At 49.7% G+C, this 20,934-nt stretch overlaps 2 protein-coding genes across 6 annotated transcripts; both read left to right on the top strand.

Moving 5' to 3' along the window:
- The first annotated feature begins 383 nt into the window (after nt 1-383).
- Nucleotides 384-15,896, top strand: LOC126570709 (palmitoyltransferase ZDHHC8). Of its 4 annotated transcripts, none has more exons than XR_007607849.1 (11): nt 384-1,054; nt 2,621-2,746; nt 2,807-3,337; nt 3,416-3,537; nt 3,615-3,772; nt 3,873-4,048; nt 4,155-4,349; nt 4,423-4,765; nt 10,876-11,423; nt 13,278-14,812; nt 14,882-15,896. XR_007607849.1 is itself a non-coding variant. In XM_050228674.1 (11 exons), exons 4-11 carry the CDS (start codon nt 3,246-3,248, stop codon nt 14,395-14,397), a joined length of 2,754 nt encoding a protein of 917 aa, XP_050084631.1. In that variant the 5' UTR covers nt 384-720; nt 794-1,054; nt 2,621-2,746; nt 2,807-3,245; the 3' UTR covers nt 14,398-15,896. The 4 variants fall into 4 exon arrangements, 3 of the variants coding, with proteins under 3 accessions (XP_050084631.1, XP_050084641.1, XP_050084651.1); XM_050228674.1 differs by having other exon boundaries at nt 384-720; nt 794-1,054; nt 13,278-15,896; XM_050228684.1 differs by having other exon boundaries at nt 2,807-2,947; nt 3,014-3,337; nt 13,278-15,896.
- Nucleotides 15,897-16,252: 356 nt separating this feature from the next.
- LOC126570806 (forkhead box protein biniou) lies at nt 16,253-20,934 on the top strand. Of its 2 annotated transcripts, XM_050228831.1 has the most exons (7): nt 16,253-16,446; nt 16,557-16,777; nt 17,022-18,071; nt 18,164-18,190; nt 18,284-18,360; nt 18,452-18,553; nt 19,729-20,934. In XM_050228831.1, the coding sequence occupies exons 3-7, from the start codon at nt 17,090-17,092 to the stop codon at nt 20,257-20,259; spliced, it is 1,719 nt and encodes a 572-aa protein (XP_050084788.1). In that variant the 5' UTR covers nt 16,253-16,446; nt 16,557-16,777; nt 17,022-17,089; the 3' UTR covers nt 20,260-20,934. The 2 variants fall into 2 exon arrangements, with proteins under 2 accessions (XP_050084788.1, XP_050084796.1); XM_050228839.1 differs by lacking the exon at nt 19,729-20,934 and adding an exon at nt 18,763-19,608 and having other exon boundaries at nt 16,557-18,071.

The following is a 20,934-nucleotide window of genomic DNA, read 5'->3' as shown; positions in this document are numbered from 1 at the left end:
GAGCATGTAGCGCTGATAGCGCATGTAGCGTCCATCACACTCCGATCGTTTCCGTCCTTTTGTCCTTTGACCAATAGTCTAAGCCGACAGTGACCGCTTATCGGTGGAAGCCGGATCCGGGCCTTTTCCACTCGTTTCAGAATCAGAGACAGCCGGCGTTTTCGGCCCCTGCTGACACGTTGTTAGGCACAGCGGGACTGCTCGTTTGTTCTAAAATTAGAAAATGTATCATTTAAACGAGCAAAAGTAGATAATATACCTGATAAAACCATTGCTCTTTTTCGGATTTAAACGCACGCTGGTTTGGTGATGAACGTAAACAAGCCACGAAATGTTAAAAAAACAAAAAAAAACAAAAAGGAAAAAAAGTGCTATGACTTCACCTGTTTCCTATAGACACTTTGCTCGCAGCGCAAATTTTGGCTGTGTGTAGAAACACTCTGACGCCAGGCAACAAGAGAAAATTCGATCTGTCTCAATCATTACCAGTCCGGCACTCACACACACACTCTCTGGCACTTGCGTATGCGTGTCACCGCGAAGCGCAGTCAACTAGCAAGTAAGAGAAAGAGAGTAAGAGAGAGCGTTGTGCTCGTGGGGCTGGCTTTTTATGCGAAAGATCACTCGCGCGCGACATCACCAACCCACACATCAAGAGCACGACCACGGGGGAGGCAGACGTTAGTAATCAGTACAACCTTGTCCGGGCAGAAAGTAACCGTGAGTAACCTTAGCAGCCCGTGCCGTTTGCGAGGCGATTGCTCGATTTTTTCGCCGTTTCATGCTGGCCCAGCTGCTGCTAGCTGTCGTGTTGACCTCCGTGCGTGCGTGCGTACCTGTGTGTGTTGTGCGCTGGAGCAAACGGGAACGGGCGTGGGTACGAGTAGCGAAGAAGAGCGCTTTGATTCTTCGCACGCACGTCCTCCACCGCCGGACACGAAATCCGGATCATCTGCAAAATTGACGACGGCTGCGACGGCTGCCGTGGGTGCTGCACCGATCCAGAATAACCTCCTTCGAGGAGGCCAGCAACATCGACTGGGGGCGAAAAGAGGTGAGTATTGGCAGGAGTGTAGTCAGCGCGCGCGTCCGTCCGTCCGTCCACCCGACTATCGGTGTGTGTGTGTGTGTGTGTGTGTGTATGTGTGTGTGCGTGTGTGTGTGGATAAGCAGTCAAGCAAACAGTAATCAGCGAAGAAAAGGAAGAGAAAACGAAGATCGAGCGGAAAGGAACCGAGAGAAGTAAAAGTACAATATATCAACCACTTACCCACCCGCCGCCGGAGTGCAGAGCAACCTGCTTGGTGTACAAAACGCATCCTCTCGCGCCCCCCCCCCCCCACCCCCCTCATCGAGCTTGCTGGAGCTGTTTATTCGGAATATGGTCAGAATGCCCGGAACATGGCTGAAACTGGCGGCCTGTGCGCCAAGATGGTGTGGTATCCTGAAAGAAGATGGCGGAAGGGTTGCCCATTTTATCTGTTATCGGTCTCATAGCACATGTTGCTCATGGATATGGATTTGACCCTCCGTTACCTGTTAAGCGCGCGATGGCGGCATAGCAAGAGTGGCTAATACTGATCAACCACCACCTCCTCAATTCATCAAGTTACTCCCTCGTTGCTACCAGCCAAGGAAAATAGAAGCAAAGGCGAGGACCACAACATTCATGTAGGTGATGCTGCTGCTACTCTTATGCTGACCATTCCAGAAGACAAAAATCTTTTCTACAAAAGAGCTCTAAGCAATCTTCTGCTGAAACTGACAGCCGAGAGAGCAAGGAACAACAAGAGAGAGAACAAGCGAGCGCGAAACCATGAGGAAAGGGTGTAATAATGCAGCTAAGGCGAGCGAGCGAGAGAACCGAGTAGTACGAGGAAAACTAAGTTAACAGATGGTCTTCACACGGTGGAAAACAAATGGTGGTGGTTCTGGTTGCTGGTCGAATGAATACTCTAAACCCCGTCACACACAAGCGATTCATCTGATAGGCGACCTATCTCTACGTGTCTACAACCTGTAATCGCTTTACTGTGATTAGCAATTTTTGGGCCAAACGAAAGAACGAAGCTAACTAAGGCCAAGGAAGCACTAATTCTGCAGCTGATGGAATTCTCGTGATCTGGCCCCGTTATCGTGTGCAATCCGAAGCAACCCCAGAAACCAGAGGGTGGGAGCTGTAGCGGGATATCAGCGTCACTGTTCCTCTCGACGGTAAGTAGCCCCCTTGGAGTTCCCGACCGTATAGGAGGGCGACCAACTTCTACCCCGATTGATCACCGTTATTGGGACGGTCCCAAGCAGTATGGAAAGTGTCGGTAGCCGTACGAGATGATGGCGATGTTTTGCGCGTTTGTGCGATACAAGACCTGTGTGTGCCGCCGGTATGCAACGCCTGGAGTGTGGCGGAGTACAAGCGCACGCGCACACCATGCGTCCGTGTTCCGCCGCGAAGCGTGTTTCGCCGTGTGGCGCGTTCCGCTGTAACGTGTTGGACAGCAGCAGGTCACTCCGGCTTGCTGTACGCCTACCCGGGCATCGTGTTGATGCAGCAGCAGCTTGTTTGCTTATTTGTTGCTTTATTTTACTCTCTCTTTTCCGGTATGGCGGACGTCGGCAGCATTAGCAAGCGTTACTGGTTGGAAATCGCTTCAATTGCATCTAGGATTTGCCTGTTTTGGAGTCCACACAGCCGCTCAACTAACCAAGCAGCCAGCCAGCCAACCAGTCGCAGGTCACGTCCGTGGTAAGCGGTTATTGATTCCTCGCAGTCGCACGGCCCATTAATCGTACTTCTTTATTCCAGTTTAGTTTCAGCGCGCTATCTGCAATCAATTCTGCTCTTTCTTTCGCTCTCTCACACGCGCTCTCTCTACAAAGCGCGGATCGAAATTAATCAATCAAAGGCGGCGTAGATGAAGTGGCGCAATCATTGGGCCGATTCACTGTAAGCCAAGCTACCTGTTCCCTGTGGTAGAACGCGTACGATCGCTTAATCTACTGCTCCTCCTAGTCATCATCATTTGCCAGCAATCAACATCACAAACAACCAACCAAACAAACAAACAAACCAACCGTGCGAGAATCTTATCAGTCAATTGAACAACCGAGACGGCGGTATTCGACTCGATCTCGACTTAGTTACGGGTTACGAGGAAAGGGAGGTTTCCTGGATGCGAATCGCGTTGCAGGCGATCGCCGCCGATGCCCCCAGCTACCACCGCTAATCACAATTTTCCGCCGCAATGCCGAAATGTGACGTTAAGACCAGGTATATTCCAGCCACCTTCGCCTGGACGCTGCTACTCACCACCACATTCCTATTTTTCTGGTACCCGTAAGTATCCAAGGCCGGTAGAGTGTGTGCGATGTTCGCATTCCTGGTTTAACTCGATGCCGGACCTTCCCTCCCCAGATGTCGCCAGTTCTACCTGCAACGGCATCCCTGGGTGCTAGCCTACCAGGCCGTGATCACGTTCTTCGTCATCGCCAACTTTACGCTGGCCACGTTCATGGATCCCGGTGTCATTCCGAAAGGTAACTGTTTGTCCGGAGCGTTGTTCCGTCTTCAACGAGCATTGCTCACCCTATCTGTGTCTCTCCATTTCGCGCAGCCCCACCGGATGAGGATCGCGACGATGAATTTCGGGCACCACTTTACAAGAATGCCGAAATTAACGGCATCACGGTGCGCATGAAATGGTGCGTCACTTGCAAGTTCTATCGGCCACCGCGGTGCTCCCACTGTTCCGTCTGCAACCACTGCATTGAGGTACGGCAGGTCGTTAGCGCCTCGCCTACGGAATGATCTTTTTCTTATAGCTTCTGTTTTTTTTTTACTTTTCCCGGTTTCTCCTTATGCCTTTCGTCAGACGTTCGACCATCACTGTCCGTGGGTGAACAACTGCATCGGCCGCCGGAACTATCGGTTTTTCTTCTTCTTTCTGATCTCACTATCGGTGCATATGCTCAGCATTTTTACGCTGTCACTGGTGTACGTGATGCAGAAGGAGAAGGAAAAGCTGACTCAAGTCGAACCGATCGTGGCGTAAGTAGAATGAGGCACGTCGATCGGACGATCGACCGGAAACTGGTTTCGCCCTACGAATCGTACTGACCGGGTGGGATTGCATCGACTTTTCTATTTTCGATAGAATGGTGCTGATGGCGATCGTCACACTGCTCGCGATTCCGATCTTCGGCTTGACCGGTTTCCATATGGTTCTCGTATCAAGGGGACGGACTACTAATGAACAGGTGACGGGCAAGTTTAAGGGAGGCTACAATCCGTTTTCACGTGGCTGTTGGAACAACTGCTGTTACACTCAGTGTGGTCCGCAGTATCCCAGGTAGGAGTTCGCAGTAACGGCACCTGAACGCAAGACAAACTACTAATACCGGTGTTTCTCTGCCCTTTTTTAGCCTACTAAAACCGCAAAAGTACGTAGCGCGTCGCTCCAACAAGGATAGCCAACCGATCAGTACCATCACGAACGATGGCGTTGAGGGTGGCGGTTCAAACCGGCGTCAATTTCCCGGCCGACCATCCCAGCAGCAGCAACAACAGCAACAGCAGCAGCAGCAGCAGCAGCAGCAAGAGCAGCAGCAGCACCATGCTCAGCTACAGCTACATCAACAGGCAATGAATCAAGCCAGTGGTGGTGGTGGAATCTATGATAATAACCGACACACGCAGGTAAAAACCTATATGGATCAAGGCAATGGTCACGGTATACGTACAGTTGGATCCAGTCATTACAGTAAGGTGCGTAGCATTTTGCTTTTTAAATTCCCTAATTCTCCTTTCCTCCGCCCTGCCCCTGGTAACCTCCCCTACTGTGTAGTCGTATGTTGTTATGATACTGTGTTGCATAAACTTCACATAACCAACCAAATAAACAACCAGGGTGAGTTTCACCACTGCGGCCCATGGTGTGCGACGCTCGTGTTCGTCAGAAGTTTGCTTTGCGCGTGCGAATGAGATTAGATGCAACTGCCTGCGCGTGTGCCTGTATTTGTGTACAGGGTGCGCCATCAGGATGTATCCTATTTTAAAGTTGAATTACTCTGTCCTTTTTCAGCCGATTTTAAAAAATAAACCGGTTCTATTTAGGTTATTCTATGCCATTTACTGTGCCATACTCAAAATATGATATCGATCAAATGACCGCCTTCAATCGGCATACTAAAAGCGGCCCTTTTTCGGGCTTTTTTCATTGTATCTGACAACATTTAGGAAAGTATGTTGGTAATTTCAGCTCTAATATTTGCTTTAAGTTGTTTCATAGCCTTCAAGTCGTTTGCCAAAACCTTATTTTTCAAACAGACCTACAGAAAAAAGCCCAGTGCCGTCATATGCGGCGAGGGAGGAAACCACCATTTATTCATCATCCATTGCACGATCACAGTTTCCACTATTGACCGATTTTTTTCAATGTAACGTGTGACAATTTCAGTCTACTCTTTTAACGTGAAGTGATCCATTATTAAAATGGCATAGATTTAAGTTTCAGAAACTGTCCTATTTGTCAAAATCGGCTGAAAAATGACTGAAATGAGTTATTCATCTTTAAAATAGGATCAGGATGGCGCACCCTGTATGTGCCTTTGTATGAGTGCTGCCTCGATCTAGTGCAGTTGCAGTTGCCCTGTCTGGAAGCTGTTGTAACATGACAGCGTGCGGGCATTCTCTACGCGTGGCCTGTCGATGCGTTTTATAGCATCAGACTGCTCTACTTCTAACTGTTGTTTTGCTGATTCAGCTTAAGACAGAGTGAGAGATGAATCAGAATCCGTTTAGCTAGTTTGATTTCCTAGTTTAACACTGGGTTTTGGGTACTAGCTTAACCTGTTAGTGATTTATAGCCCAACTTCATGTTCCACTTTTTGACTTTACGAAGAGCCATTTCACATTCTGCAATCCTTTGCTGAGTGCGTGTGTTTTTTAGAGAGTATCGCTGTGAGCGCGCGCGTGTGTGTGTGTGTGTATGAGTGCGTGTGTGTTAAGAGTATATTAAAATCCTGGCACATGTTGCATGTGTGCGCTCCTGCGGATGCTGAAATGTAATTCCAACTGTCTTTTGCGCTGTTTCTTCCATTTGCTATAATCTGTTATATTTTAGTTGGGTTTATTATTTGTTTGTTTTTATCATTTTTTCTTTCTTTATCATTCTCTCTCTACCTCTCTTTCTTTCTCTTTCTCTTTTATCCCTATCTCTCTAACTTTCTGCATTCTCGTTCGCTCTCCTGTTTCAATGATTTCCCTACGCAACCCCGCTATTCCTTTTCATTGATATCCATCCATAATGAAACATGCACACATCTACACAAAATCACCTGTTATTGCCGATTATCATATGCATGGGCCACTAGTTAACAGAGCGGTAGACGGAGACACGGAGCCATGTTGGACGCAGGTGGACGTTGTATTGTGCTTCTGTTGCTGTGTGCTAGTACGAGGGGGATAGCCCTTTTTTCATGAGGGTCGTATGGCCAACTGGTATTAATGCCAATTATCAAGATCGATTAAGAGATGAAAAGAAAAGAGAGAGAGATATATTTTATATATAATGGAAGATAAGGAATGGAGCTAACATGGCAAGTTGAATGAGTACGGAATGGCACAAAGTACGCGATAGTATTGGTGGCGTAGTGAGTGAGTGAGACTCTAAAACTTATCTCGAATTCTATTTCGCCGTTTCGCCGTCCCGTCCGCCCAACCTCAAAGCGGGATTTTAGCTTTTTTATCATCGAATGAAGACTTCGCAAAGTACTGTGTAGTTTGTAACAATTACTTTTCCGTTCAATAAATTGTCCTTTTTCGAAGTAAGCGAAACATGAAGCATCGCTTGTGTTGCAGCATTCGTTTCCGCTTCGGGAAGCATCCCTGCAGCGTACCGGCCACAGATCTCTTTCTCTATTTTTCCTTCTTCTGTCTACTTTATGAATCCATCGTCCGATCTTATCAACTTGACTGCTGGTCGTAAACTCGCGTCATCGGCCGAACCCGTCAATTTGGTCCGGTGATCTGCTTCGGCCACAGTTATCGCCCGTAATGCCACGATAAAACGGATCTATTGATCGATTTTGCTCGCTCTACCATTCGTTTTTTGCACCTGTTGGGGGATGTAGCGGTAAATAACAGCATTAGTGGATAGGGATAACCTCCCTGTTAAATCGGTACGGCCCTCGTGGTCGGTTTCCTTCTACATCCCCGAACAAGGAGGCACAATAAGCTCAGATAAACCGGCCCTTTCTCCTCCCCTCCACGACCTCAACCCCGCTAAATCCCTTGCGTTGTGTTTCAACATGTAATACGTCAGCTTAGCCTTCCCCAACGAAGCATTCAGTGGTTGTTGTGACCACCCCCCGCCCACACACACACACACACACACACACACAAGCGCGCGCGTAGATATTTTATCTAGTTATACCATACAAAATCTAGCCATAAAAAATAGCGATTAAATTATTGTGACACGTTGTGTATGAATTTTCGCACTTTTGGTTTTATGCGACTCATCATTTGCCGCACAGTAGTGGAAGAATTAAGTCTCACTGGCCATTTTTTTTTCATCATTTGTACATTGTAGCTGGATTATTAATCATTTTACACTGTTTCTTTAGTTTTTGTTCCAAAATAGCCCAATATAATTGTATTGGACGATAGTGTGGGCAATATGGTGGGTTGAAGATTTTTGATATGAAATCAATTCTGTTCGTTGCAAATTTATGATCTCTATGCTGTATGACACTTTTCCAAGTCGGGCCAGAACTTTGATGATCTTTCTTAGGCATTCTTCTTTGTACAAACGGCCGTTCATGAACCCTCCCGTCATGAAAACTTTCGTTTTCAAACCAAAACTACAGATTGCAATTTTATCTGCTTAACTAACTAACATTAAACATACGGCTCGTCCGTTCTCATATATGTTATAAAAAAAACTAACTAACATAACAGAAATAAAACCTTCCTATCGTATTCCCACTATGATTGCTAAAGTCAAATTTGCCTCCCGATCTAGACCAGCTAAATTAAACTTCTTTTGGTCACTGAAAATTGCCTGAAAATTTTTAAACATATATTTTAGTAAACAGATCACCCACATCCGTTTTAACTAAATTATTTGAGCATATATGAGCATGCTCAAGCTCATGCTGGCTTTCACGTCGTTTAAAATGAAGTGCAAAGATTGTATTAAGCTTCTCGAAGACTGTTTGGTCCCATCTTTGATCACCAATCGGTCAAAAAAAAATATATTTCAACCGGATAGTGCCGCCATCCACACGCGACACAGTGGATGAAGGATCTTAAAATTGATTTGCACGATCGGTCTGCTCGTTCCCCATATTTATTTATTTATTTTTTTTTTAACATATATGAGGACGGACGAGCCGTATGTTTATCCCCATATTTAAATCATGATGAAAACATCTGAGGAATCCTTGTAGATAAGATTTACGCTAAGGGAAGCAGTTTTTCTCAGTTGATGAGCTCAAAAGAGCAATTCTTAAGGCAAGGGAAGACTTAAAGCAGTAGGCGCTGAACAAAAAGGGTGAAAAGTAGGCCAAATCGCATTCTCCAGCTTGCAAAACGCAGCGGGAAAGTAACTCTTTATTAATTGTATTATTTGCAAACTGCGACTAATTTTTACAAGCAAAAGAAAGGTTGTTTTTGAAGAAAAATTGAAATGGTCTTATACTAACTGGACAGGTCGATAACAACAAAATGCGTGTATCTGTGTAGTATATGCACGTACAAATACGAAAATTTCACTGTAAAAATATCTCACCAATACCAATCAATAATGATACGGGTTGAAATTATTATAGTTATCAGTAGGGAGAAACTACAAAAATCGCAGGTGGTCTTATGCTAACTGGAAGGAGTGTATTTGGATATTTTCCGGCTTGATACCATCTTAAACCTTCCCACATCAATATTTGCCGAATTCTGTCGTAAGTTTTTTGGCCAAATTACAAAATGTATCCCCGGCTTAAAACTTTTGATGCCGTATCAAAACCTTTAGGATTCCCATAGGTTTTGTTTTAATTCCCATAGGAATCCCTATGGGAATCCTATAAGTTTTGACGCGGCATCAAAAGCTTTTGCACAGTGTAGAAACGAAAATTTTGGCGCAGTGTAGAAACACTCTTAGAGTTTCTACGGTCTTCGAGTTTTCAGAGTGTTTCTACACTGCGCCAAAATTTTCGCTGCCAAAACGAAACTTATAGGATTCCCATAGAATTCCTATGGGAATATACAAGATTCCTATGCAGATTTTTTTTTTCGCCTTTCGTGTTTCATCGGCGATTTGTTTTGAAGGTATGGTTCGATTTTGTAATTTTTTTTATGAATCAAAGAAAAGACTATGACCTTTAAAAAGACATCCACAAAGTACGAAAGTTACCACTAGTAGCGCTTTAGTGCTCCTAGAGAAGCTTTAGTGCCGCCTAGGACTTAGTGTTGCAGTAGAAATGTGCTGTCCCCTCTTAATCCTTTGACCCTTTTCCACTTCCGACTCGCTGATGACTGTATGGCGTGTAGTGTGTGTCTGTGCATGTGTGCCTGAGTATTCTCGTGATCTGTATCGATAGTTTGCTTTCGCCTCACTCGCTATACCTTTAGTGTAGGGAGCACCGATACTACTATTGCGGATATCTTTGTTATTCTTTCTGATCTCTACCTTTCTTTGATTTTACTTAAACCATGTGAGTTGGCTTTTGTGTTTGTGCGTGTGTGTGCGTTTCTGGTTTAATGTTTAGTCAGTTGCTGGTGAATTGGACCTGGTTCACTGGATCGTTGTTCGGTGATTTTTGCCGTTCAGTTGTAGTGACATCGCTGATAGAGCAGATTGTCATCACGCTTGAACTGCGCCTACACGACAGCGAATGTTGAAGAATTTCTCGACGAGAAATTCTTATTTTTACGTCATCCCATACAAATCTGTCAAATCATTATCGCGAAAATTTAAATGCACGTGTAGCAAGCGAATACACAGCGAGCAAGCGAGAACCTCAGAAAAGCTGTCAATTCATATAAAAAAGCTCTCTGGCGAAGCTCTGGCGAAGAAAAAAGTTGTTTGTTTTCGTGCAGGCGCAGTTTTATGAACTGAACTGCTCCACTCGTCATAGTGACCTGTTGCGGTCCGCGTAGCAATTCGCCACACTTCCCCAGAACAAGCCTCCCTGATTCGTGTCCTAGTTTGTCGACTGCCTGCTCGCTTGCCTACTGGCAGCTTCCTCCATCCTCTTTTGCTAGCCTTGTTGTTGGAGAGTGAGGCCGGCGACTAGCTATTGCTTGTGTTTGGAGTATCGGCCGGAATGGAATAATAGGCAAGCAGGCCCGGAAGCGGAATACAGGTAGCGGGGTCAAGAGGTCAACAACATTTGCCGGAGCCAGAATCAAGGACGGCCTCTCCGACGCATTCCTTTCCCTTACATCCTAACCCCCACCACGCCCCTCCCCGACCCACCAACCCTCGCAATTTCCGCGATTCGCTTCTTTCGAGCGTCCTGGCCCGTGGCATCCGACAGAACATTCGAATAAAACATTTCGCCTTTTCATGTTTCTCTCCGTACTCCTTTCTTTGTCTCTCTTTTTCTTTTACTTATTCTTTACATCTTCTTCTTTCGTTTTCTCTTTCCCGCTTCATCGTGATCTCGATTCATCGCTTGTTCCCTTTCATGTTGTTTTCTGAATCTCATCCCGTAAACTCACCCCGTCTCAATGCACCATAACCCCCCGACATCTTGAACACACACACACGCGCGCGCGTATATGTATATAACGTCTTCTACTACTTTTCCCCTTTTCCCAATCACATGGACACATACCCACACACACACGCACGCATCCGTCCTGTGCCCCTTCAGCTATCTCCGGGCCGCGAGTGTTCGGATATCGACATGGAACCGCAAGCCTCCCAGAGCCGGGACTGTGAACCTACGCCACCGTTGCAGCGCCACGGCTCGAAGAGCAACTTCTTCCTGCCCTCCCTCGACGGTACAGGCATGTCGATGCAGTCCGGAGGTGGTTGCGCTGGTTCCGCCAACGGTGGGGACTCGCCACGACAGCAGCAGCAGCAACAACAGCAAATACGCATGTATCTGCCTCGGCACAGCCCTCATCCCCGGCAGCGTGGTCTCGATCCGTCGCGCAGTTTCACACCAGAAGGACTATCCCCAGACCAGTCCGGAGCACTGCCACCGATGATCACCATACAATCCCAGCAGCAACAACAGCCGCAGCAGCAACAGCAGCAGCAACTACAGCAGCAACAACAGCAACCACCAGGAACAGGAGGAGGGGGAGGAGGTCTGCGAGGAGGTGGACCGACATCGGTGGCAACGCCGACGATGCAGCAGCGCATCAAGGCACTTGGTGTCGCAACACCGCTCGCCATGTCCAGCCCAGTTCGAAGGTAGGTAACAGGAGAGGGGCAGCACGGGCTTTTCGTCCTTTCAGTGGAGTGATGATGGTGGTGATGGTCGCCGCATCGTATGCCACCGCATACTACCGAGAGATCCATGTTCCAGCGCCGGATCAACCAAGCTAGGTTAAGAGACACTCCTCTCACTCACCCCCATTCCGTCCATTCCTTTCTCTGTTTACCTTTCTACTTCGATATACAAAAACAGAAGTTCTACCGAATATGTGCCCCTCTCATCGCCTCTTCCTCCAACTCGTTTCCTTACTCACACCAGTTAACTTAATCGTTTACTCCGTTAACACTCTTTCCCGCGCTACCGCTACCGCTTCTGTTGCTGCTTCTGCTTCCGGTGGGATGCACCACCTCTCTCGACCGTGCTACCAACCATTCCGCCAACATCTGACACAAAACGCCAGGTGGACCTAATGTTAGCCTACTAGGAACTCGGCAGCAAGAGTAGCGATGGTGTCTGCTACTACTACTTCTACTCCTACTACTACCGCCAACAATACTATTAATATTACAACGAACACATTAGCGCCCCTCCCAATCCATTTGTACAACACCTCGCCGTAGCCCTCGCCCTCGCATGTTTCTCTTTCCTTCTTTCGTCTTTCTCTGCCCCTCCATCTGTGCAATCTGCGACTAACGGAGAGGTGACCTCATCGGCTGCTCCACGCAGCGTAAGTACTATCTCATCATGGCCATTGCGCGTCGCGCGATACCGCATCAGCGCAGGTGACTAGAAATTGGACGACAACGACGAAAACACCTTAACCTGCACCTGCGCGAACCTAGCTGTGATTAGCCGAAGCGTGCTATTTCATCAACGGGGCGGATACATGGCTCTGCGTCAGGTACTTGCTACTCCGTCGCCACCAAGCCAAATGGCGCGCAACAAGACAATACGCACTCCTTGCTCGAGTTCCTTGAACCCCGCTGCAACTATGGGCTGCCACAGCGCCTGGCGTTTCTTGTTCATGTCTCGTTGTCCGCTTGGTATAGAGAGCCAGTTTCCTTCCTTTCCTTCCATTGTTTAGTTTTAGTTTTGTTATTATTTTATTTTTCATTTTCTCTTTCAGTGTCTTATTTACCCCATCATCGCATCCTTTCGTTTCGTTCACGCGTTCGTTAAGAAGGAAGCTTTTAGCTCCTGAATAGTAGCAGCTGCAGCAGTAGTGTGCAGTACGTTGCTCGTTTGTCATCCACCGACGATTGAATTCAAGGTCACATCTATTTGTGTAGCTTTTGCTGGAATGGTGTAACACTCGTGAAGAAGGACCCCATTAATACGGCGGCCGGCTGGACCAGCTACCTAGCCCTCATCAAACACACACACGCGCGAGCGCGCAGAGGCACAGGCACATCCTCTGGCAGAGGTTTTCGTCAGCTCTCTACCATCCATACCATATAGATTCATGCGTTCGGATCGCTTGATAGTGTTTGTGATGTTCTGGTTACGGAGTACTGGCGCGTATGCCGCGCCCGATCCGTTTTGCCGGGTCCGGAGTAGGCAGTTGTGTTTTCGTGTTGTGTTTTATTGTTCTGCTGCCGTACTACCTGGCGCTTGCGCTGCCTGCGTTGTGCGTGGCGAATCGCATTTGCTCATTTAATTGTTTCGCTAGGCTAGGCTCCTGTTAGAATTAGATACATTTGCGGTTGGACGGCGTGCGGGGAATCGAGCACGGGGCCTGCTGCTAGTAGTAAGGGACTTGGTGGTTTATAGATTGTGATTGTCTGTTTTCCGTTTTGGACCACACGCCCACACGCATTTGCCAAACGTTTGCTAACACTATTCGTTGCCATTCCCATTTCACGCACTCCAACGGTACGACAATCCGGCAGATCCAATCCAGGCACACCGACTCAACCCAGGCGACCGGAGTTCATTAGCGTTGGACAGCAGCAGCTCGTTGGAGGCAACGGCAGCATGGCTGGCAACTACTATGATATCCCGATGCAGCAGCAGCAGCTACCACCGCTGCCCCTGCACCAGGCGTCCGGATTGCCTCCTCAGCATACGTTCCACCAGCAGTACCCGGTGGTGCACCACAACGGAGCGCTGGCAGGTAGTAACCACCAACAGCAGCAGCAGCAACAAGCCTCTCAGCAACAGCAACCGCGAGGGCCGTCCGTCGTCTACCACCACGGTAGCCCTCAGCGCCGCTACCTGTCCGAGGGTGAGCTAGTGCGGCAGGGTGCGGAACTCTCGTACGCTCGCAGCAATCAAACGTCGGACAACATACGGGAGCTGGCGGGCAGCCCGCAACGGGGCGTCTACCTCTGGAAGGACACGTCACCGGGCTTTAGCCAGGGCCCGGGAGAACCGGGTGGACCACTGTCCGCTGGCCTAAGTGTCCAGTCGGTTTACCAGAACACGTCCAGTCCCTCTGTCGTACCACACCATCATCCTCAACAACAGCAGCTGCTGCTGCATGAACAGCAGTCCCAGCAGCAGCCGGTGACTCCATTTGGGACGGTTAGTGCCGCCCGGTATCAGCTGCAACAGCAGCAACAGAGTGCCCTGGGTAACAGCATCGCCTACCATCCGGCGCTACGTGGTGGCGTTCCCGTCTTTCCACCTCAACCACCAACATCGACGATAGGCGGTGGAGGCCAACCCGGCCCGAACGGCTCGAATGGAGCCACCGCACCGGTCACCATTGCTCCGCAAGCCCCATCGCCGTCCGTCAAGCGCAAAGCGACCCCGAACCGCCCGATGTCCTTCGTCCGCGCCCTGGAGATGACCGACTCGATGGAGATGACGGCAGTGACGGCAGGCGTCAGCAGCGCCGGTGGAGTCGGAGACGTTGGCCTAGTGTCAACCGTCGGTAGTACGTTGCAGCCGACCGCCTCTACCGGTCCGTCCCAGTCTGGAGCTAGCGGATTGCGCGGTCCCAACGCGTCCACGTCGCCCGACCAGCGGGCGAGCGTCTATGATATGAACTACGAGATATCGGTGTAAGCTAGCATACCGCCCGTCATCCGCCGATATGCCAATCCGACAAACCGCGTTCTTGACAGGGCCAGCGTTTGCAAGATAGGCACGCAGTTCGGCTGCGATTGTGAAGACAAGATAGAGCGAGAAAGAAAGGGAGAGAGAGAGAGAGAAATAGAAAGTGATCAAGGTATTAGAGAGAGGGAGGAAGAGGCTCAGATGTGGTAACGATCGAATGACTTTGCGACGCACCAATGGTTAATGTAGGCTGTTTGGTTGCGAGCTGTCGTGCGATGATGAAGGATATGCCGTGGAGTGTCCCAGTTGTGTACCGCTGCTCAGCCCGGCGGCAATCGTTTGCTTTTGGTGTTCTTCCTTCGCCGTACTCAGCAGCTATCGCCGATCGCACGATGATGACATCGAGTACATAGTACATACGGATGTAAGCGTTACTGCCTTAACAACCGCCCAGTCGTCCAAGAGCTAACGGTTCTTCTGCGATTCTCCGCAGCAATCCTTCATGGCCCAGATGAATCATCATGCTTGTGAGTCCAGGGTTATTGCAACGTACGGTTAGGGCTAAGGAGAGAAGGGGTCAATGAGTAAACTGTACTTTCGGTGTAATACTCCTGTGCACTGTCTGTTATGCGTGGGGCTGGACGGAAGAAGGAAAAGTGCAGAAAGAAACTTCAAAGGAAAAAAAGAGGGAGGTGTAGGGGGAGTCTCTTTGACTGAATTGGAGGGGAAAGGGCTAGAGCGGAAACACACAAGTTGGAGAGGGTGCGGGGTGGTAAACAGTATGTCAAAATGCCAAATGCATCCACTAGAGGATCCAGGATGTCTCCAAACTCAAAGTACACACGCACACACAAACGCCCTTGCGAGGCACTTTAACCGGCCTCCATTGTTGATAGCGCATACTAAATATGTGCGCTTGTGTGTGTATGTGTGTGCAATTCACGATTCTCCACTCTAGCGGTTTTGCTATCCTCGTCACTGCGGTGGATGCTGCAACTCTACACACCCGATTGTAGAGTCCTCCGATTACGTATTAGTGCGTGTCCTGTGCATCCCCTATCTCACACTCGCATCGTGTATTTTGCTCCCAGGCTCCATGTTTGTTTGTTTTTTTAATTATTTGTTATCTTTTCATGCCACTGGGCAGGTGGTAAATCGAGGAGAACCCGGCGAAGGATTCCATCCATCGAGGATCCGGATGCCGAAGCAAAAAGGGTAGAAAGCATATTTTGTTGCAAACTAACCACCTCCCCTTCCCCCTTCTTCCCCCTATTTACTTCATCCATTTTTAAATGGAACAAGTGGGGGGGAGTGTTTTTTATTATTAATGTTCTTGCTTTGTTCCTTTCCTCCGTGTTACATTCGTGGGTATTTTTAAGCAAAACATCTCTGTGTGCTTTTATTCGTATCTTTCTTTAGTAAGCCGATAGGCAGCGCAAAATTAGGAAGCCCAGGAAATGTAATGTTGTTAAGTTAGTAATTATGTGAAATAAAATGAAATGAAAACAAACACAATAACCGCAATAGACAAAGCACCGTCGTGCATCAGTTCGGATGCGCAGCACTGCAGCGGCTGGAGGTTGCTTGAAGGCCGTATCTTTAATGTTGTCACTGACGACTTTTTGACGTTCTTACTTACAAAAAGCTATCATTATGGTTCACGCAAGGCCCATTAGTGTAGAGAGCACACCATGTCCATGTGTTCGACATGGAGTTTGCGCCTTTTGTGCTGGGATTTCGTAAAGGGTGGTAGAGAGAGAGAGAGAAAGAGAGAGAGATCTTATCCTTTAAGCGGCCAAAGAAAACAGCGAATGTGTTGACGTTCGCACAAGGTCTCAGACGCTATTCTGCTGACAACCGTGATGGCCGTGGCCGCAGCATGAGGAGGTAGTGCCAACCGTGACTGGACTGAACCAATCAGAGGGAAAGGAAGGTGGGCGTCAAACAATTCACCGGCCATCGTTAAGGAGACTAGTCTGGACGATGCGTTACATCACTAAGCGCATTGGTTGTGTTTCGCATATTTTACGTTTCGTCGATGCTGCTAGTGCTGACCAGGTACGTGCTGGTCGTGTGCGCTCGTGCGTGTGTGTGTGTGGGTGTGAAAAACTGCGGACCTCGAGCTCCTGTTTCATCTTTTATTGCATCTGTTCCTATTTTTTCGCTAGCGCCGACCCTGCAGGGAAAGGTTGGGTGGGGCATATTAGCATCCGCTACTCGTTTCGCCATCGCCGACGACCGATGAGAACGGCCCAAGACCCCCAGATGAAGGACTACAGCAGACAGACTATGGAGAAGAGTGAAGACCGCGTGTTCTGCCCCTCGAAGAGACTGCTGAAAAACCACCATCGACATTAGTAGACCCAGACTCCCGACCTGCCCCACCGCAGTCCGTTTGGCCATTTTGTTTGCCCGTGTTTTCTTTCAGCTATTGCCTCTAGCTCTCCTAACCCCCCAAACAACCACTGCTACCACCATTCTTTGTGCTTTGTGTCTTCTAACTACTTCTTGGGGGATATTGTTGCCGTGCCCTGTCCAGACCGTTCTGCTCCGTGCTCGCTCGCTAACAGCCCTCTTTCTCTCTACTGTTTCGCCCTCTCTCTTTCTTTTTCTCTCTGTTCGGGATCACGCAGATGAGCAGACTGGCGGCGGTGAAAAAACGACAACGCGAGCAGCATCAGCAGCAGCGTCGGGCTCGACGATGCATCCGCTGTTCGGAGGCGGGGCCTGCCGTTGGCCCGGCTGCGAACGCGTGTTTGACGAGTTCAACGACTTCTACAGCCACCTGCACTCGGACCACATCAACGGTGACTACTCGGCCGCACAGGCCCGTATCCAGATGGAGGTCGTCTGCCAGCTCCATCTGCAGCTGCAGAAGGAGCGTGACCGGCTGCAGGCGATGATACTGCATCTGAACAAGAAGAACGAGATGATGCGCACACCGACGACCACCACCGCTGCTGCCGTCCTGTTCGGTGGCCAGTTTCTGACCCAGCTCGCCGTAACCGTCCCACCATTGCAACCGCCTCCTCCACCACCACCACCACCCCCAACACCCCCACCGCCGCCAACGGTACCATCAAATCATCATCATCACCGAGGGGGAGCACCGGTGCCGTCACAGCCACAACCACTACCTTCCTCATCGTACGCGGGGCCGGGGGGCACGGTCAGCGCAACCACCAGCACCGTCGTCACCCCGTTCGAGCTGATCGCGGGTTTGCGCTTCCCGGCCGATATGGAGGCGGTCGCTGTGACAGCCGGTGCACCCACTTTGCTGCTACCGTCGGCTGCCACCGATTGCTATGTCGGCGATAGCAAGCTGACCGCTCACCACCACCAATCTCACCATCACCACCAGCAGCAGCAGTATCCGCACCGTCAGATACCGGATACCGGGGTGATCGGACCGGTCGGTGGAATGACGGCGGTGGCGGCTAGGGCGCCCGGTTCCAATGCGCACCAGCACGTCAGCTCACGACAGCAGCAGCAGCAGCACTCACCGAGTGCGTCATTAGGTAGTGGATCGAAAGCGGATGCCAACGGAGCCGGTAACGCCCCTAATGAGGGACCACCCCCTCCAATGGTCACCACCACTACCAGCTCCAAATCATCGGCCAAATCGGGGGGTGGAGGTGCCGGTCAAAGCAGACCAAAATACTTCTCACCGCAGGATGGCGAAGGTATGTCGAATCGCACCGGTGTGAGTCCGTGGGTAGTGAGTAAAGGGGAACCGTACCGTGCGCGTACTGACAACTCTGCATGTACCTTCCAGAACTCAACTATCCGGACGTGCAAGACGGTAAGCAGTAAGCAGCGACGCCAATTGTGGCGGTCACCCCTCCTATCTCCATAATTATTATTATTATTGGTCCTTCTTCCTTCGACCGACAAGATGTACACAAGAACCGGGAGTTCTACCGCAGCCACGATGTGCGTCCACCATTCACCTACGCCTCGTTAATAAGACAGGTAGCCGGGGCGACAGGGATTTATTACTATTGGGTTCTAACCGGTTCTAACTGTTTCTGTAACACTTTCAACTGCTTGCCGTGTGCTACAGGCCATTATCGAGTCGCCGGAAAAGCAGCTGACGCTGAACGAGATCTACAACTGGTTCCAGAACACGTTTTGCTACTTCCGGCGCAACGCAGCCACGTGGAAGGTAGGTCAGGACGCTGAAACGCAAGTGCTGACGTGTATAGATTTGCTAGCAGCCGTTTTTTGATCGATGAGAAGACCCAGACCGTGTCGTCCCCCCCCCCCCCCCCCTTTGGGCACGGGACTCTCGAGCTGGGATTTGAATATTTGAAGAGTCTCGCGCCACGAAATTATCAAATTAGTAACCGCACATTGCGCGCCCATACCCGACAGAACGCCGTGCGCCATAATCTGTCGCTGCACAAGTGTTTTATGCGCGTGGAAAACATCAAGGGCGCCGTCTGGACGGTGAACGAGGCCGAGTTCTGCAAGCGGCGCCCCCAAAAACTTGGCATCATGCAGTTCAAATTCCAACAGCAGCACCAACATCAGCAACAGCAGCAGCAGCAACACCATCACCACCAGCGGCTCAGTCAGGGGCAACAGCATCTGCAACACGGTGCCGGTGGCTGTCTTCCGAAGAAGAAGGATGCATCGTCTGCATCAGCGTCCGTGCCCGTGTCGTCGACTGCGTCTGTATCTTCAGCGTCAGTCGTTGGATTTCGGTCTCAGGGTCAATCACACGCAGTACCGGTGTCACCGCCGGGCAGCACGCTGAAGCCGCCGCCTTCATTGCCTTGCTTCTTCAAACGGTTCGTGTGCGAGATTCCCCTCATTTATTTTTTCCGTTATTTTTGTTCATGAGTCAGTATCCTTCAGCCTATTCTCTCTTGAAACGCCTTTCCTTCCTTCTTTCGCTCCTTCCTACGACTGTGGCTGGCGAAGAGCTAAAGGTTGTCTGCTATTCGAGCCTCTAGCAGGGGTTTGAACGTTGGTAGAACAATGACTGCATGTATAGTGGCCATCGAGCGACTTACTAACCACCATCGGAGGAATGGTGACGAGAAGATGGTGGTTCGTGTCCTCGTCTTCGGCATCTCGTGAGGCGGCGTGAAAGCTGTGAAGAGTGATGGCATTAGGGAAAATTCAAGGAGCTGTACGAGCCGTTCACCTGCTTCCAACCGGTACATGCAAATCGCAGGGCATTGCACTTCGAGCAGAACAAAATGCCAAGCGTGAAAGTGCCCCCCCCCCCCCCCCCCCCCCTCCAGTGGCACCGCTACGTAGCCACGAATGCCAATCTGTTCTCTCTTTCCACCCGTTTCGCGGGGTTATCTTCAAACACACACACACACACAGAATGCGATCCGGACGAACCTGTCGCTGCACAAGTGCTTCGTGCGGTACGAAGACGATTTCGGATCGTTCTGGATGGTGGACGACCACGAGTTCCTGAAGCGGCGCCACTTGTCGCGGGGTCGGCCGCGCAAGTACGATATCTCGATGCCACCAGCGACCGAGCAGGAGGACTCACCTGACACCTCGTCCCATACTACAACCGACCATGCAACTGGCAGTTGTGTTGGGCAGATGGTAGCAGCAGCAGGAGCAGCAGGATCTGGAGCAGTATCACAACAACCAGCATCATCACAGGGCCCGGAAGTAGGCACTAACGCTGGCACCAATGGGGGGCTGCTGGCAGGTGACCTTAGTCCGAGCGTCGTGTGCGGTCCACCGTACAGTGACGAGTATGGGCGGTTGCGGCGAATGCAAGCAGCAAGTGAGGCGGCCGCCACCTCCGGTGCGACAGAGCACAAGCTTTTGACACACGGTGCTGGTATCTTCGCAGCACGGTTGTTGAAAAGGAACAACGAGTACAGTAGAGGGTAACGAGATGCTCTAGTGGCACGACGAACAAAAGAACAAGAGCTGGATCGTGCCTTGCCCTTCCCTCTCCCTTCCCCCGGCAACCTTTGGATTTAGTGATTTTGTTTTGGTTTTGGGCTGCATGCAACCTGTTCTCTTTTCCTACAGTTTCATTCAATCGACAAACGACTCCCCGCCTTCGACTCTAGGATTCTCTAGGAAATGAACACACGTGGCACCCTAGCCTACGACTAATACTTATCTACTAATGCTGCTCTACCCTTCTATTTTGATGAGCCAGGTGCTACTGCCTTCAGCTCCGTTTTGTGGCCAACGGAAATTTGGTCTTTGAATTTCTAGCTCAATGGTTATTCAGTTATACGGTACTATGTTTATTGTTGATTGTTTGCGTGTGGTTCAGGCCACCTTGCATTAGCCATCCATTTCTCTCCGTTTTCTTAGCCTATAGTTACAGTGCACGCCATTTGGAGTTTACAGGAGCGATGACCTGGCGTTCAGCATCCGTTCAATATTGGACTGTGGTCGGCTGGCGAGCACTTTCGCTTTCGTCTCCTTTTCAGATCCGCAAAATTCAAGACGCCCCGCATGTTGCCGTAGACAGCAGTAGGAGGACATAGGGATTTTTCCTTTTAAAATTCAACAGCCCGGGGGGTGGGCGCAATGGGCCTAGTGGCAAAT

This window comes from Anopheles aquasalis, chromosome X, assembly GCF_943734665.1.
Source record: "Anopheles aquasalis chromosome X, idAnoAquaMG_Q_19, whole genome shotgun sequence".
Lineage (NCBI taxonomy): Eukaryota > Metazoa > Arthropoda > Insecta > Diptera > Culicidae > Anopheles > Anopheles aquasalis.
This window is presented reverse-complemented; position numbering and strand designations above follow the sequence as displayed.